Here is a 16,618-nt window from a genome sequence, read left to right on the forward strand (position 1 = left end):
CATCTTTTTCTTCAATCAACAATAAATAATATGTTGAAAACATAAACTAACCTTCTTTCTTAAAGGATAAAATTGTAAAAACAATAGTGATTACAAACAACTTTAATACAAATATCCACTATCTTAATTCCCGTGATTTTGACAAAAAGGTCTTATATATAGGGACGGAGGGAGTATTTTTTGAAAAACCTTTGTTTTGAGCGAAAGCCATTGGGTCTTTTTTATCTGGTGTATGAATGAATTAAGTTATTTGGCTACCAAATATCACTCCTATTATTATGCTTGATTTCAGTTACCAAATATCACTCCTATTATTATGCTTGATTTCCTTATTATAAGCAATAAAAGATGTGTTCCTTGATTTGGAATAAAAAAAAAAATCATATGTATCTTGTATGCAGCTTACAACAAAATACCTATTTTTTTGCCAAACTTAACTAGAAGACAATATATTTGCAAAGTAGTAACAAAGTAGGTATGCTGTCATGTACATAATAACTTCAAGTCATCATGGTAACAAACCAATGTATATATAACTTGCCAATATCAAATGATGTCACAATACAAAATCCAATCTCAATGACTACAAAATTTTGGACTCAGAATTTCACCTCATTTGATATAAAATAAGAATTTGATTACATTACATTACACTGTTGTGAATCTCATTATAAACTTAAAATAGAAATTACATAAATTGAAAAACAAAATTTAAATCAAGTACAATGGGCAGTGGAAGTAAAGCTATATTGTTGTACATAAATTTGTACTTGATCAGAATATAATACATCTAACACTACAAAGTTGGATGGTATCATTTCAAGTAGTATTGCCATGCAAAAGAAAGTCCTGCAACCATTAATACTTTAAGAATCAATTTTGGATTAATGAAGGATGATGATTATGACTGTTGTTGTGGTGGAGTGGACTTTCATACACGCTTCAAAATCATTCAACAATAACCAGAATCACATTCAAAATCCATAAAATCTCATAATAAAGATGAAGAAAACCCATGAGATCCTCTCATCAGATGAAATAATTACAGATCTCCGGTAACTATAATTGTTACAGAAACGCATGAGAAAAGATTCAGAAAGGGGGAGATGAAGTGAGTGGCTGAACGGCAGACATCGGAGAGTCATGGTGAAGGGAGGACGATGGAAGCAGAAGCGTTTAAGGAATGCTTGTTTCAGTAGACTGTGTGGAAAAAGAAGCGTGTGTTATGTTTGTTAAGTTTAGAAAAGTGGGTCACGTGAGTTTTAAAGTGAGAATTAAATTACAACCATTTGATTTAATCCAAGGGCCATTATTTCACCCTCTCATCTCTCATTATAAATGGTCCTCTCATCTGAGTCATCCTATATATATATATATATATATATATAGACAATAGACTGTATTAGACTGACTTTTTATCCTTCCAATTATACCATTAAGCAAATCTGAGTATAAGAAAGCTATTTTATTGATGTTATTAGAATTTATATTATATTTGTTATATTTTTTAAAAGATATTATATTTGTTACGTTGTTGGAATCATTGGAAAATATAAGTATAGTTTGTTACAATATGAAAGTGCAAAATATCTATTATCTATACTTATAATAATAAAAGCCAAATTAGTTTTAATCAAAATTTCATGAAAATATAGTTTGTAATTTATACGCATTAACGCAGTAAGAAGAGTGGATAAACGGCCACTCCGTGCCCGTCTAAACACTAGTAACTATAATTTTATTTAAATTAAAATTTATAATTAAAACTATTATTCGTAATTTATACGCATTAGCGCAATAAAAAGAAGATTGGTGCTAGTCACACAAAAAAAAAAAACAAGTTACACCCAAATTTATTTAAAATTTTACAATAATACCAAAATTGCCCTCTTCATGTAAATTTTTAAAAACTCATCTTTTATGATCATTCTGAACCCTTACCCCCTTTCATCCACAAATCACCATAGATGTGCAACCAATATCTGAATCAACATCTTTGTTATTGATCTATACTATATTCATAAAGGTTAGTGAATTTCATGAATTTCATTTTCGATGAGTTTCTATTTGTTTATTGTTTGTTTTGGTATGAGATATGCATGCCAATTTGATTTTAAGTGAGAGGTTAGTGTAAATTAAGTTTACGTGTATGTATATAAAAGGGGTTAGTGTAGTTTACGTATGTAGGTTAATGTAAATTCAAGTTTACGTATGTTCAATTTAGGTTAGTGTAAATTCAGGTTACTTACGTTCAATCTAGGTTAATGTAAATTAAGTTTACTTATGTTCAATCTATGTTAATGTAAATTCAGTTTACTTACGTTCAATCTAAGTTAATGTAAATTAAGTTTACTTATGTTCAATTTAGGTTAATGTAAATTAAGTTTACTTATGTTCAATTTACGTTAATGTAAATTTAGTTAATTTGAAATTTTTATTTTAGTTAAAGGGTATATTAGTCATTCTGGAGTGTAACTTTTTTTTTTTTTTTTTGGGTGTGACTAGCACCAGTCTAAAAAGAAAGGAAAAACATACACGGGGTGCTCGTCTGAACGTTAGTTATATATAAATGGAATAAGGGATTTTGGGTTGACTTTTTCACTATCTTAATTATACCTTTAAAATAGTTTTTCTATAATAATATTTATTGTTGACATGATTAAAAAGGATAACAATTTATATTATATTTGATATATTAACGGTGTGATTGAAATAAATAAACATGGTTTCTTCAGTTTGTTATAAATTGAAAATCACAAATATTTATATTTATATTTTTAATCAAAATTAAAATTTCATTAAAGAAAAATATCGTTCATTATTTACAAATGATTGCACAAATAAAAAGATCGGAAAAACGATTGTAAATACTCGCGCTTTCTTAATGGTTTCTTTCATTTTTACACGTATGTGCAAAAAGAAGATGCAAACCAAAAAATGGGAAATAGAAAAAATAGATCAAGTGAAATAAGAGACCCAAAAGAAATTTTGATTATCAACAATGTTTCCTGTCTAAGTTTAAAGAGGAAAATGCTAGAATTTATGATTTGTCAAAAATTATATGGATGTTATAATATTTTATGTGGTTATTTAGAAGAGAAAGTCAATTACTTGATAGATAATTTTTTTCTTTGACAAAATATTTGATAGATAATTGATATATGTATAAATGAATTTGGATTATAATTTAATTAATTTGTAATTTTAACAATATACAATGTCCATTTTCACCAGAAATGTATGGCAATAAAAGTCATATTCAATCCATGAAAAGAAGGAAATAGTTGATTCTCATGACACATATGAAATCAAAGTGGTTGTAAATATAATCTTTAACATATGTATGAAGAATAAATTAGAAAGTCATATAAAATACACACAATTATTTTATCTAGTATTGAAATTTTACTTTAAAAATTAACTTAATTAATGATGGATTAAATTGTTTTTGTTATTATTTCTTTATTTAAAATTCGTAACACTTAAATTTTCAAATTCAAGCAAAACTCTTAATTTTAGTTAAATTCAAAATGAAATTCTTAGTTAGCAGTACATGCAAACACATTTAAAAAGTAGAAATAAATAACATTTTGAAAAAGATTTAATTTAAAAAGAATACTCATATAAAAGGATTTAAGGTACAGGATGTACCAAAAAAGAGAGTTAAAGAATCAAACCGAGAAGAAAATTAAGTTTTTAAAGAAGTTGCATTAGAAATAAGAAAGAGAATGCAAAATAAAAAATAAGAAAGAAGAGGGAACTAGAAAAGGAAGGTAGAGATGAATGATTATACTTAAGAGAAATGATATTCGTGCGACCACTCTATGATAACTTTTGTATAACTTTTTCTCTAATATTCACATTATTTTCTTTTTCTCTCTCTATAGTTTTTGACCAATAAGAAGAGAGAGAAATAAGGTTGTAATCAAAGTTGTCTTCAAATGGATGTACATATATCACCACTCTATTAGTTGGTCCCAAAAAAATTGCTACATGATGATAGTTTTTTCTTTCTTTGTTTTTAATTTTTTCTTCTCCAGTTGTACAAAAAAAAAAAAACACTCTATTAGTTGGTTCTTATCTCTTATATAATATAATTTTTAATTAGATAGATAGATAATCAATCAAAATTGATAATCAATAAGATAAGATTTTTTTAGATAATCGGTCAAAATAGTCCATGTAAAAAAGTTTCACTTTCTAAAATCTTTATCAAATTTGTCATTGTATATGTGGAAGCTGATTTGAAACTCCTCGTCACAGGTTAACGTCATATGTCAGACGATTAACAATTAGATTTGAAAGAGTGATTAAATTGATTAAACATTTTAACATTGAACAACATTCAAAGAAAATAGAGAAATTACACCAAGAAAACTTAAAAATTCTAAAGTCTCATTCAATATGCTAAATTTGGCCGGATGTTACTTCCCAACTCAACTTTGGAATACTAGAGTCACTTGCAATACATAGAAATTACACCAATTATATATAGAAGAAAACTTAAAATTCGTAAGTCTCAATAAACTTGATTAATACCTGATCAAACTTTACTAATGTTTTAGCCGAACTTTGGATTACTAGAGTCCCCTTTATTTCGAAATTGGATTATGAGATAAGACCAAAAAAATAAACTAGATTAATAGTCACTAATAGACTTTAAAACCCTAAGAATTCTTACTACTTCAGTCAACACAATTGCTGGTTCAGTAGTGTCAACTCCAACCATTGCAGCCAAAAGTTCAATTTTCTTCTTTGTTTTCCCATCAAGAAGCAACTCATTCAAACTCACTTCATCATCTTCTTCTTCTTCATCCAATGCATTATTACCCGACTCGATGTATGAATCTTTACTTTGTGTGAAGGAAACTGAACTTTCACTTTCAGCTTCAGCCTTTGCATTGTTTAGCTCATTGCATTCCGTGGTAGAAAACATGTGGCATTGTTTGCTTAAAGAAGAGCAGGAAAAACTTGATGAAGTGCTTTGTTCTTGATGTACCTTTGAGTTTTCTTTGCTATCCATTGCTTTGATGCTTTGGAACATTTAGAAACAACAAACAAAAGTGTAGATATATAAGTAAAGGAAGGAAAACTAAAGAGTAAAAGTAATATAGTAAATAATCGTTTTGGTTGTCGAAATTGCAAAGGTCTTGCAATTTAGTATCTCAAATTTATGAAATATAAAATTAATCCCATAAATTAAATAACGTTAGTCAATTTAGTCCTCTCATGTATCATCAATATATCTCTTTAGTAAACATTTTATAAAAAAAAATCAAATAAAGACTTATATATATATCGACTTGAATAATTTTTTTATGCACCTAAACCAACATAGAACTTTTAAAATTGTGGTGCTAAATTTAAAAAACGACATTGCTAGTTATCTCGAAAGCTTTTGTCCCGATTTTATCTCGACAGTTGTAATTGTAACAGTAACAAGATTTTTATCATTTTCATCAATCGATGTATTCTAAAAAAAAATAAAAAAATCCAACGTCTATCTTTTATCCGCGGTGTCTTCGTGATGGATTTCCTCGGAAAAAATAGTGTTACTCTTTAAAAAAAAACTAAATTGACTAACATTGTTCAATTTAAAAAATTAAATTGCTGTTTCACAAATTTAAAAGACCAAATTGACCACCATTTACAATTTCATCTACTAAAATGCTGATTAACTCAACTAATTGGTGATTATGTTATGTACCAAAGTAAGAAACAAGGTAATTATGGCCATAATTCAACTGGGTCCTGATATTTGAAATTTTGGTTAGGTCTAACCCTTTTTAAGTAATTATGGCCCATCTTTGTAGAAACACACTGCTGTTTTTTCTATATTTGACTTCTGTAGATTTGGAAAATATATTAAATGTTTTCCTTTTGTTATTCTATATACTATATGAACATTAATGAGGTCCCATAAACTTCCCTACTCCACTCTCTTATTTACACTCACACACATTTAAATGCAGACACAATTTAGTACATACAAGAATGATGATGAACCTTAGATTCTACAACCGTGTATAGGTTCAAAGATAAAGGTCATTGTTAGGTGATTTTTTCCTTTATGTAATGATTGATTAATTTTTTTAGAATAAAAACAGTAACATACTTATTTCCAAGATGTCTACCACACTATTGGATATAAGTTTGGAATTTTGCACATATTGAGAGTTTTGATAATTATTATACGGCGTTAATTTTAAGGGTGCATATTTTTTTATGGTGGCCAGAGTTTGAGCTTCGAACCTTACATATATTATACATTGTCCTTATATACTAAGTTAAACTGACAATGACATTTTAACGTGCATCTAATCAAATCAAGTCGTTTATTAGATTAATTACTTTTTTTTTTAATTAAACCAATTGAGCTAACCAACCCATTTAGATTAGTTTCTAATTCATCATTACAAATATTAAAAAAAATTATGTAAAGTGGCTAATTCAAATCATATACATTATAAGTGTAAAAAGCTTTTATATCACCAATCAATCATAACCATCAAATTATTAAAAATATTCAACTTTTATTATAGCTATAGTTGTTAAGAGTCCCACATCGGATAGGAGATGGCTTGAAAATATGTTTATAAGTGGGGGCAATCCTCACCTCACAAGCCGGTTTTGTGGGGTTGTGTTAGGCCCAACCACCATTTCTAAGATGGTATCAGAACCTCTTCGAGATCCATTGGGTCACCTGCTATCAGGTTTCCACTATCGGGCCACCCACCGTTTATGTTCACGAACCAAGCCCAATAGTGCTGGTCGTGAGTTGGTGTGTTAAGAGTCCCACATCGGATAGGAGATGGTCTGACAATATATTTATAAGTGGGGATTATTCCTCACCTCACAAGCCGGTTTTATGGGGTTGTGTTACAATAACTCCCTTTGGAGGAGTAAAAACTAAAATTTTGTAGTCAAATTGAAACCAAAGGGGACTTTTTTTTTTTTTTTGACAAATAAACCAAAGGGGACATGAATACATGATAAGTCAGGACCAGGTGAACATATGCATATTAATTATAAAAGACAGAAAGGAATAATAATAATTACTTGCCATGAATGGGAATCAAACATATCTTTTTCTATTTTTTATTTTTTTTTAAATTTTTTTCCTTTTCTATTGTCTACCCTATAAATGATGTTTATATAGCAACTAGTAGCATGGTAAAAAATGATTTGGGATTAGATTGAATTGAATATAATTGCTTCCTGTGCCATTCACACGAGCCACTAGATCTCCTAATGAATGGAAATCCTACAAAAAATTAAGTCAACTCCTCATTGGCCACTAGTCATATTCATTACTACTTCACTGTGTTAATTTTGCAAGCACTACACAATAATATGGGCATATGCTAAAACAATATCTTATTAGATGTGTGGTAAGATTATAGGAGATGAAACTAGAAAGGAGGACATTAAATATATAGTTGAGATAGCACCTATAGTAAAAAAAAATGTGGAAATTCGACTCAAGTGGTTTGGAATTGAAGAGAGAAAATATGTAAGTTTTATAGTAAAGAAAGTAGATCAAATGAAAAATAGTCAAATCAATAGAGGCATATAAAGATCTAAAAAAAATACTATAAGAAAAACTAATAAATAAGATCTAAAGATTAAAGTTAGATTAAAATATAATATAACATTATAATACATCCAAAAGTTACTTTAGTTTTGAATGTACTGACGGAACACATCCAAGATTTAGCATCGAGATGTATGCTTTTTGCATATGATGTAGTCTTGCTTGGTGAGTTGAGGGAGGAATTGAACAGGAGGCTAGAGACTTGGAGTCAAACCTTAAAAGCGTATGGTTTCCGCCTGAGTAGAAGCAAGACAGAGTATATGGAATGTAACTTCATCAAAAGGAGAAGTAGGTCTACCTTGGAGGTGAAAGTTGAAGATCATATCATACCCTAGTTACACATCTTGGGTCCATAGTACAAAATAACGGAGAAATAGAAGCATATGTAACTCATCATATTCAAGCTGGATGGTTGAAATGGAGAAGAGTCTCAGATGTTTTGTGTGATAAGAAAGTACCACTTAAGTTTAAAGGACAACAGTCAGACCTGCAATGTTGTATGGTACAGAGTGTTGGACGGTTAAAAACCAACATGAGAATCAAGTAAGTGTAACGGAGATGATGATGTTGCATTGGATGAATGGTAAGATTAAATAGGATAAGATTAGAAATGACACCATTACAGAGATAGTAGGGGTAGCACCCATGGTTTATTAAAATTCACACCTGCAATCCTTAAAAACCGTATCATGAACCCCCTGATTATATAATGTTGCACCTCTGCATCCAATGAAACACTGCCAGCACTGAACTTGCATCTTTTCACTCTCATTGTATGTGCAGTGCTACTGCTAAAACTACACAATACGTGTAGTGCTATTGCTACAAGCCTATAACCACATTATGACCCTTCATTCACCTTTTCCAAGTCTATTTTATATACTTTCTTTTATCTTTTGTCATTTCCTTTAATTTAAAATTATTTCAGAAGCACTTTCTTTAGATGAGTGTTTTTTTGATTTGATGTAGAAGATATATAATTGATTTTTACATATAAATTTATAATTGATTTTAAAGATAGAGAATTGGTTTTTATGTTTGGATATTGTCGAATGAAATTGTTTCTGTCTTAAAAATTTATTCTACTTAAAATTAGAGTTTGTAGTTTTCGATTATAGAATTTATTTTTACATACAAATTTATAATTCAACTTACTTTAACAAAAATGTAGCCAAACGCAAATCACTTCTAATCAGAATTACTTATTTATAGCATAATAATTTAGAAAAATTTAGCTTATAATCAATTTGTGAAAGATGAATAGGTATGTATGTAAACTTTTGAGTGCAATATTTTTTTTTTAAAATTATATTATTATAATTATTAATTAAAGTTTAAAAGTCTTAATCCCCGAACCCCGGCCATAAAAAAAAAGTCTGAACCCCCTGCTCCAGGTTCCTGGCAACGCCACTGGTAGCACCTATGGTAGAAAAGTTAGTAGAAAAATAGGCTTAGATGGTTTGGACATGTAGAGAGAAGACCGTAAACGCTGTCGTAAGAAGAGAAGATCAAATGAAGGAGTCAAGTTAAAAGAGGTAGAGGGAGATCTAGAAAAACTATTAGAGAAACCTTTAGAAAGGATTTAAAGGTCAATGAGTTGGATCCAAATATGATTTATGATATAACACTATAGCGTAATTTGATCCATATAACCAACCCTAATTAGTGAAAAGTCTCGATGTAGTTGTTGTATAACATTATAATACAGTTTGATTAATAATAATAAGTTAGACTAAAATATAATATAACATTATAATACAGTTCGATCCATGTAGTTGTTCTCACTCAGTGGAATAATAAAGTTTATTTTGTTATATATCTCAATCAAAAACACAAAATGGTATTCAAATGTAATTTTTTTTTTTTTTTTGCATATGCATTAAGTCACATTTTATTATATAAATATTTGCTGCGATATTTTAAGAATTATTCATGTTATATCCTTAATAGGTACATGAACTAAGTTCCATAGAATATACATGAAGTCGATTTGTGTATGTTGAATGCTGATGTGAACTCAATTCAAATATATTCATGAATTGGGTGAAACGTACATGAATTGAGTTTATGGGAACATAAGCAAACTGAGTTTGCGCAACTGAGTTCACGCGTGCATTGACATCACTTCGACGCAGAAAAAAAAAAATACAATGAACCAAAAACTGAGACGAAGCTCAAAAGAAAATGAAAGGAAATGGTGCAAGGATGAGGGCAAAACTTATGTCCATTCAAATGTATAAACAAGGGTCAACTGGTGTAGCCATTATTATTCTATCATCTACAAAAAATTGGATGTGAGTATGAACATTCCCTGACGCAAACAGCTTCTACAAAGAATTTCTTCACAAGACAGTCGCGGTGAACCATATAAAATTACTCAAGCTCTTTATGGAAATCATGATTATCTACAAAAACCTGCACACATCAGATAAGTGGAGAGAACAAGTTAGTCACGATACGCGCTGAAATGTGAGATATTATGCATCATTTTAGTGCTTTAAAAATCAAACCGAACGGCTCAGCCACAAATTGGCCTTTGCAGCGGTTCAATTATTTTGGTGGTTTGATTATGGTTTGTCTCAATTTGAGCTGTTTATGGTGGTTGAACCTTGACTCAGAGGTCGGCGGTTGAACCTTGACCAAGACGTAGGGCTGGTTCGATATTTGATTTTTAAAACATGTCATCATATTAGAAATAAAATGGGTGGCCCAGAGCACGAGGCTCCCAGCAGGTTGTTTCCAGGATTTGAATCTGCGACCTCCAAGTTACAAGGCAGCAACCTCACCTTTGCGCCAATGCTCACTCTCAAACAACATATTGGAAGTAATCTTGAAAATGACTATCGAGGCGTACCGTTTTCCAACCATCGGGATCCACACATGATGTGATTTTTGTTCTGTAACCAGGTACTGGTCCAGCTTCACGAGTAATCTTTCCTCCAGCAAGTTTAATTGCTTCTGCAGTTTTGTACACATCATCTGTGCCTATTGCAATCTGTGAGAAGGAAGAACAAACAAGATAAACATGTTAATTGAGCAATTATTCTATAACAAAAAATCAAATCAAGTCAATCTGTTTTCACAAGTTATCCTGAAAAACTTATGGAAATAAGCTGAAAATAACCTATAGACATGTCATAAGTTGTTTTCATAAGCTCTACCAAAAAGTCTCAGAAGTGTTTTTACCGGTTGATAACCTCAAATAAGTCAATCTAAACAGACCCTAAATAAAAGAAATGATGTTAACTAAAAACACAAGTTAAGAAGCATTTCAACCAAATACTCATATGAAACTCAGCCAGCTCTTTAATACAGAAAACAAAATCATAATCTTAATATCATAACTTTAGACAGGATCAAAGAAACCACTTCAGCATATTCAAAGTAGACAAATAAAAAAGGAGAACTTTTGTCAACCTGAGCATATGCATCTCCTTTATCATATTTTGTGATTCCATAGTTGTAAGTCAATTCCAGAACAGTAGTTTTTTCTTCTGGACCATAACCCATTATTGCAACAGTACACTGCCAAAAAAGAAGGGAAGCAATTACAAGATTGCAGGTTATGTGATGGAGATCAAATGCCTAAATCAATTTTCAGCCAACAAAGAAAGCAAGGTTGAAACTAAGAATTGTAAAGATGGAAGTTCTCAATATATATAATTCAAAATCAAAAGAATCTATCAGCACAACACAGTTGAAGATCTGAACAAAAATGAGAATAAATTGAAAGAAGTGTGACTGGGCTACATGCTCATCAGAGGTTGACATAGATAGTTTAATCTTCATCATAAAACAACACTTTCGCTACCGATCCATACGAAACAGTTGAAACATAATGTTTTGGTAATTGAGAAGGTGAGGATCAATGCCTTATGAAATACAAGAACATTCAGCGGTAAGTAAGTTAAAACATAACCCATTTGGGGTTGGCCTGGTGGTTGGCTTGGGATCTTGGAGTTTGCTCCTCTCAAGGTCTCAGGTTCAGATTCCCTCTGGTGTCAATTTCGGTGGGCTAGTCCATACAAATCTTTGCTTTGGCTTTAAATGGGCCCTCCACAAGTGGGCGGTGGGATTGGTCCCCTCGGATTAGTCAGTTGATGGACCGGATACCGAGTTTTAAAAAAAAAAAGTAAGTTAAAACATGAGACAATTTTTTTTATAGGAAAATGTTGGTGGTTAATTTGTTAAAGGCGTTGGGGGAGAGGGGGTTTGATTACCCTAAGCTTAATTTATCCATTCAGATTAAATTTTATAAGAAAGTTTAGGCATCAAGAGTCCCTCCCATGATTAGATATAAACAATAAATCCTAATCATCTTAATTGCTGAATTCAAGGTATATGAGTTACAAAAAAGGCATCAGAGCCAGGATATATAACACAAAAATGATGCCCAGGTACCTTGGATTCTGGATCATCTTGTTTACGAAGCAACTCCATACCAACAACCTATACAACAAGCAATCGCATAAACAAATTAATGTTTTGTATAGGAAATGAGAAGACTATAATCCAACATAAAGTGCATTGGTTCTCACCTTCTCGTAAAATTTTATGGATCGATCAAGATCACCAACCCGAAGCATTACTTTGCACAGGGGTTCGGGAGAGGGAGCCCTTTCCAAAAGTTCAAATTTATAACCATCAGGGTCTTCAATAACTGCAACAGTTGAGTCGCCTCCCTTGACCGGACCAGGCTCTCTAGTTATTATGCCACCCTTAGCTCTCACAATGTCCACGACTCTTGAAATCTAGTAAATGGTTACAAGGACAAAGAAATTTCATTGATGCATTGGTCAAAAGATCAATAGAGGAAATTCAAAGAAATAACCAAGTCCAAAACTACAACTATGTTTGGGAGAAGGGTTTCTTATCTACTAGCATACACACTCGTGAGACTGTTTGAGGGAGCTTATGAAAACAATTTATGACATGTGCATAAGTTGTTTTTCGACTTATTTCCATAAGTTCTACATGATAGCTTGCGGAAACAGCTTATAACTTATATTGAAACAGTTTGATTTTACTTTATCTTTTGTTATAGAAATAGCTTATACATAAACAGAGACACTATTATGATAAGCACTTAATTAAGCTGTTTATCCAAACAGGGCGTAGTTCAAACGCAAAAATACACGTCAACGGGAAATAACATAATTTTAGAGGGGAGTTTTTTCTATACAATGATGAGAGTAGTAGGCATAGAAGATAGACAAGTAGTCATAAAAGCTTGAGAAACTAACATCATCCATAGCAATACCATAATGGCCAAATCCGGTTCCAATGTCATAGGTCTCAATCCCATAATCTGAAACATCATCAAGAGAAAAACAGTTTTAACATAAGAATTTCCATTGCTCGGGGATGTTAAAGTAACTACAAAGAATGCAAAGTTCTGTAATTATGAGGAAAGTCAACAAGTTAGTCGATTCTCACTGTATGTTAGTTCAATCGCAAAGTGTGCATCCTCAGGGCCGTATCCAAGAAAGGCATTAGTATATTTCTCCTCTGTCATGTCACGTTTTCTGAGCACCTTCATTCCAAGGCACTCTGTATAAAATCTGAAATCACCAACAAGTTTTTGTTTTTACCATGAGAATGTTCACAGTAACAAATAAATAAGTTTGCAACTAAATTACTAATTCGTATCAAATATAACATACTTTATGCTCTTGTCGAAGTCACCAACACGATATACGACATGAAGCATTCTTCTCTTGTCCCACTTCACCCAATCTAATGCATTTTCCTGTGTAACAGATTGAGACATGCTCCTTGATGCCATCACTCTCATACTTCCACTATCATGTCTCAACAACCTAGATGCTTTAAGACCAAAATTTTGGGGCAGTAGTCTAACACCTGAATTACAACCCAAAAGCAATCACAGTTCATTAACCTATAATACATACCTATGAATTACTAAATTTTATTTTTTTTATAAGCATTGAGATAGGTTAGGCATCAGGGAGAGACATAAACATCCCAACTAGGTTGGCATGAAACTGAAACTCCCATCCTCTACTGCCTGCTCAATATATATTATTAAAAAAAGGAAAAAATAAACGCATGAGAGGTGACTAGACCAAAACCCTCAAAAAGCGTAAAGAACAGTAATGAGCCACAAAACCAACATTGTTCCCCATAACGCCCAGAGATTAGGCAATAAAGCGTCCCTATGAAGATGCTACATTAGGTACACACTTTCAATATGCAACAGAAATAATATCAATCACTCCCAAAAACACATGCCATATGTCAAATTGTCAATATAATGCCAAATGCAATCAATTTTCCCAAATTATTACAGGTGTGAACGTGTTAGTGTTGTGTCTGTGTTGGTGTCAATGAAGCACCAACACAAACATGTGACATGTGTTGGACATCGGACTCTTCAATATGAAGTGTACGTCTTGGGTAGATAGACATGTGATACATTCAATTATTCAATTTTCTCAAACTATTACTGATATCAACGTGTCAGTGTTATGTCTAGTGTCCGGGTCTGTTTGAGTGTTTCATTATCATTAGCATCTACATATGCAGGACACCAGACATGTCTCTAATATGAAGTGTCAATCCCACCTAGATACACATCCTCAACATGCAACAACAACACTAATACAAAATCTTTGTCAAAAACACATTCCATTATGTCAAATTATCAATACAACAGCAAATGCAATCTAATCGCAAACTAACATAACTTCCCCATGCAAAAATAAATCAAAAAAACAAAAACCCATTTTTAAATTTTCCATAAAAATTAAAATTTACGAAAGAATGATTGAAAAAGACAAAAACTTTGAGGAGTATTTGCCAAAGGGTCAACGAATAAACTTACCATTACGAAGATGAAAAAGAGAGAATCTCTGAGAGAGGTTGCGTGAAGAGAAAGAGGGTAATTTGTTGAGTGAAGAGAGTGATGGACGAATTGAAGAAGAAGCCATGGAAAAGGACTGTACAGAGTGATGTGATGATGAATGTGGAAGATGAATTTTGAAGGAAAAATGTGGAAGATGATGAATATAGAAATATGAAACTGAATTTGCAATATTATAGGGTTTAATTCGTTTTTATTAGTGTGAAAAAAGGAATAAATGATTTAACTAATAGTAGTAAACAAATGATTCGTTTAATTAAGTGTTTTTTGGGAAATATGTTTTTTAAAAAAATTATTTTTAGAGGAGAGAGAAGATAAATGACAGAGGAAAGTTAATTTTGTAGCAAAAATTTCTTTTATTATTTTAACATATTTAATTATGAACTTATAATTTTTATTCGAGTTCATCACCTTTCAAATAATTTATAATTGATTTCTTTATGAATTTATAATTGATGCAAGGACCTCCTTAAAAAATAATTGATGCAAGGATCTAATAATAAATTATTTAAAATTTTAAAACCTAAATTATTTATTTTTTAAGTACAAAAGAGAGATGAAGTTTAAAGTAAAACTATGAAATTAAACAAACATTTTTAAACATGTAAATTCTGAAAACATTATCCAAGAAGTTCATTAGGAGGAGTCCACATAATAGTATAATTTAAAGAATTTAAAGAAAAGTTAAGGTTGGTCGGCCAATCAACACAGTAGTTTTCCTCTCTCCAAAGTGTGGTGATGTTGGCTATGTCGATCCAAAATAAAAGATTGTGAATGTGCCAAACCAAAGTGAGAATCCTCCCATTAAACATGTAGTCATTTATAATCATTTTAGTTAGAATTTTGAAGTCACTTTCCTATATGAGATGAGAAACGGTTCCTTCCACACAAGATCCAAGTGGTGATAGATATACATCTCAACATAAAGGACATCATAAGCTCCAATCTTCTTTATGTAACCTCCTATCCATCTCCAGTTAGAATTGTGAACAACACCACACCCTAAAGTATCACCAAGTCCTCTGGAGACCCCATCACTATTAGGCGTTGTACCGCCATCAAGAGACTTTTTCCTATCAATATAAATCGTCTCCTTAACATTAACATTTGGTTGAAGCGGCTGAAAAGTAAATATCTAAATCTCCATAAAAAAAATTGTATTTGTTAATATTATAATGTGAGTGAGGATCAAATTATTGATCTACTTATATTGTTTAACTTCTTAACACTTTCACTTTAACCACTAAGTCAATCTTATATCTGATCAATTCTTTAAGAAAAAGAACAATACATAACGTTCTCTCCTAAGTTTTCCTCTATTGGATTGAATTCTATTCGAGACACTAAATATAACCAACGAAGTCTTATTAGATCACAATCATTTGAATACATTATTTATACATGTAACAAAATACCTTTTTTTAAAAGAAAAATATATATCATATAATTATTTTAATATTTAATTTTATCACTTTTTGCATTTTCTCAAATGCATGACAAAAAACAAAAATGTTCAACTCTAATGGTGTGTTTGTTTGAAGAGAGTTACAAGAGAGAGAAGATGGGAAGAGAGAGATAGAAGAGAAGTGTCCAACTTCTCTTGTTTGGTGGAGCAGAGAGTTTAAAGAGAGAGATTAATTTTGTGGGCCCTTGCCACCTTTTCTTTTCTTCACAGTCATGAGAAGAAATGCAGAGAGACAAACATTTTTTCCCATTTTTCCATTATTACCCTTTTAATTTGATACATATTGTCCATGTGCTAGGTAGTTCTTCAATAGGGTACACAATGAGTTTTTTTATTTTTATTTTTTATTTTTTTATGGATACATGTACAATGACTATGACGAACTTAGTAAATAATTTGTTTATAGCAACTAGTTTTTGTAAACAACATTAAAAATTTATTTTCATTGAAATTTATAACATAAAATTGTGCATTGTTTTTTTTTTTTATGTAAGAGGATAGTTTTGTCATTTCAAAAATTAAACATACTTCTTTCTTTTCTTTCTCTCTTCTCTTTCTCTTATATCAAACAACACATCAAATCCACTATATTTATCATCTATTTCTCTCTTCACAACTTCTTTCTCACCTATTTCTCTTTTCACAACTTCTCTCTCAAACCAAACACACCCTAAAT

The 16,618-nt window shown here is 31.1% G+C and overlaps 1 protein-coding gene across 1 annotated transcript; it reads right to left on the reverse strand.

Annotated features, from left to right (window-relative positions):
- Nucleotides 1-9,601: 9,601 nt before the first annotated feature.
- LOC11435581 (probable lactoylglutathione lyase, chloroplastic) lies at nucleotides 9,602-14,636 on the reverse strand. The gene is made up of 9 exons (XM_003620525.4): nucleotides 14,439-14,636; nucleotides 13,258-13,456; nucleotides 13,031-13,155; nucleotides 12,838-12,902; nucleotides 12,133-12,345; nucleotides 11,996-12,043; nucleotides 11,012-11,119; nucleotides 10,449-10,589; nucleotides 9,602-10,009 (listed from the first exon to the last, which is right to left on the reverse strand). The coding sequence occupies exons 1-9, from the start codon at nucleotides 14,542-14,544 to the stop codon at nucleotides 9,968-9,970; spliced, it is 1,047 nt and encodes a 348-aa protein (XP_003620573.2). The 5' UTR covers nucleotides 14,545-14,636; the 3' UTR covers nucleotides 9,602-9,967.
- Between the last annotated feature and the right edge of the window lie 1,982 nt (nucleotides 14,637-16,618).

Source organism: Medicago truncatula, chromosome 6 (assembly GCF_003473485.1).
Source record: "Medicago truncatula cultivar Jemalong A17 chromosome 6, MtrunA17r5.0-ANR, whole genome shotgun sequence".
NCBI lineage: Eukaryota > Viridiplantae > Streptophyta > Magnoliopsida > Fabales > Fabaceae > Medicago > Medicago truncatula.

Coding starts and splice junctions, on each gene's coding strand:
- LOC11435581 (XM_003620525.4), bottom strand. CDS start 14,544: ATGGCTTCTTCTTCAATTCGTCCATCACTCTCTTCACTCAACAAATTA. Junction 12,903..13,030: donor TGCGATTGAACTAACATACA/GTGAGAATCGAC, acceptor ATGATGTTTCAG/ATTATGGGATTGAGACCTAT. Junction 10,590..11,011: donor AAGGAGATGCATATGCTCAG/GTTGACAAAAGT, acceptor TCCTTCTCACAG/ATTGCAATAGGCACAGATGA.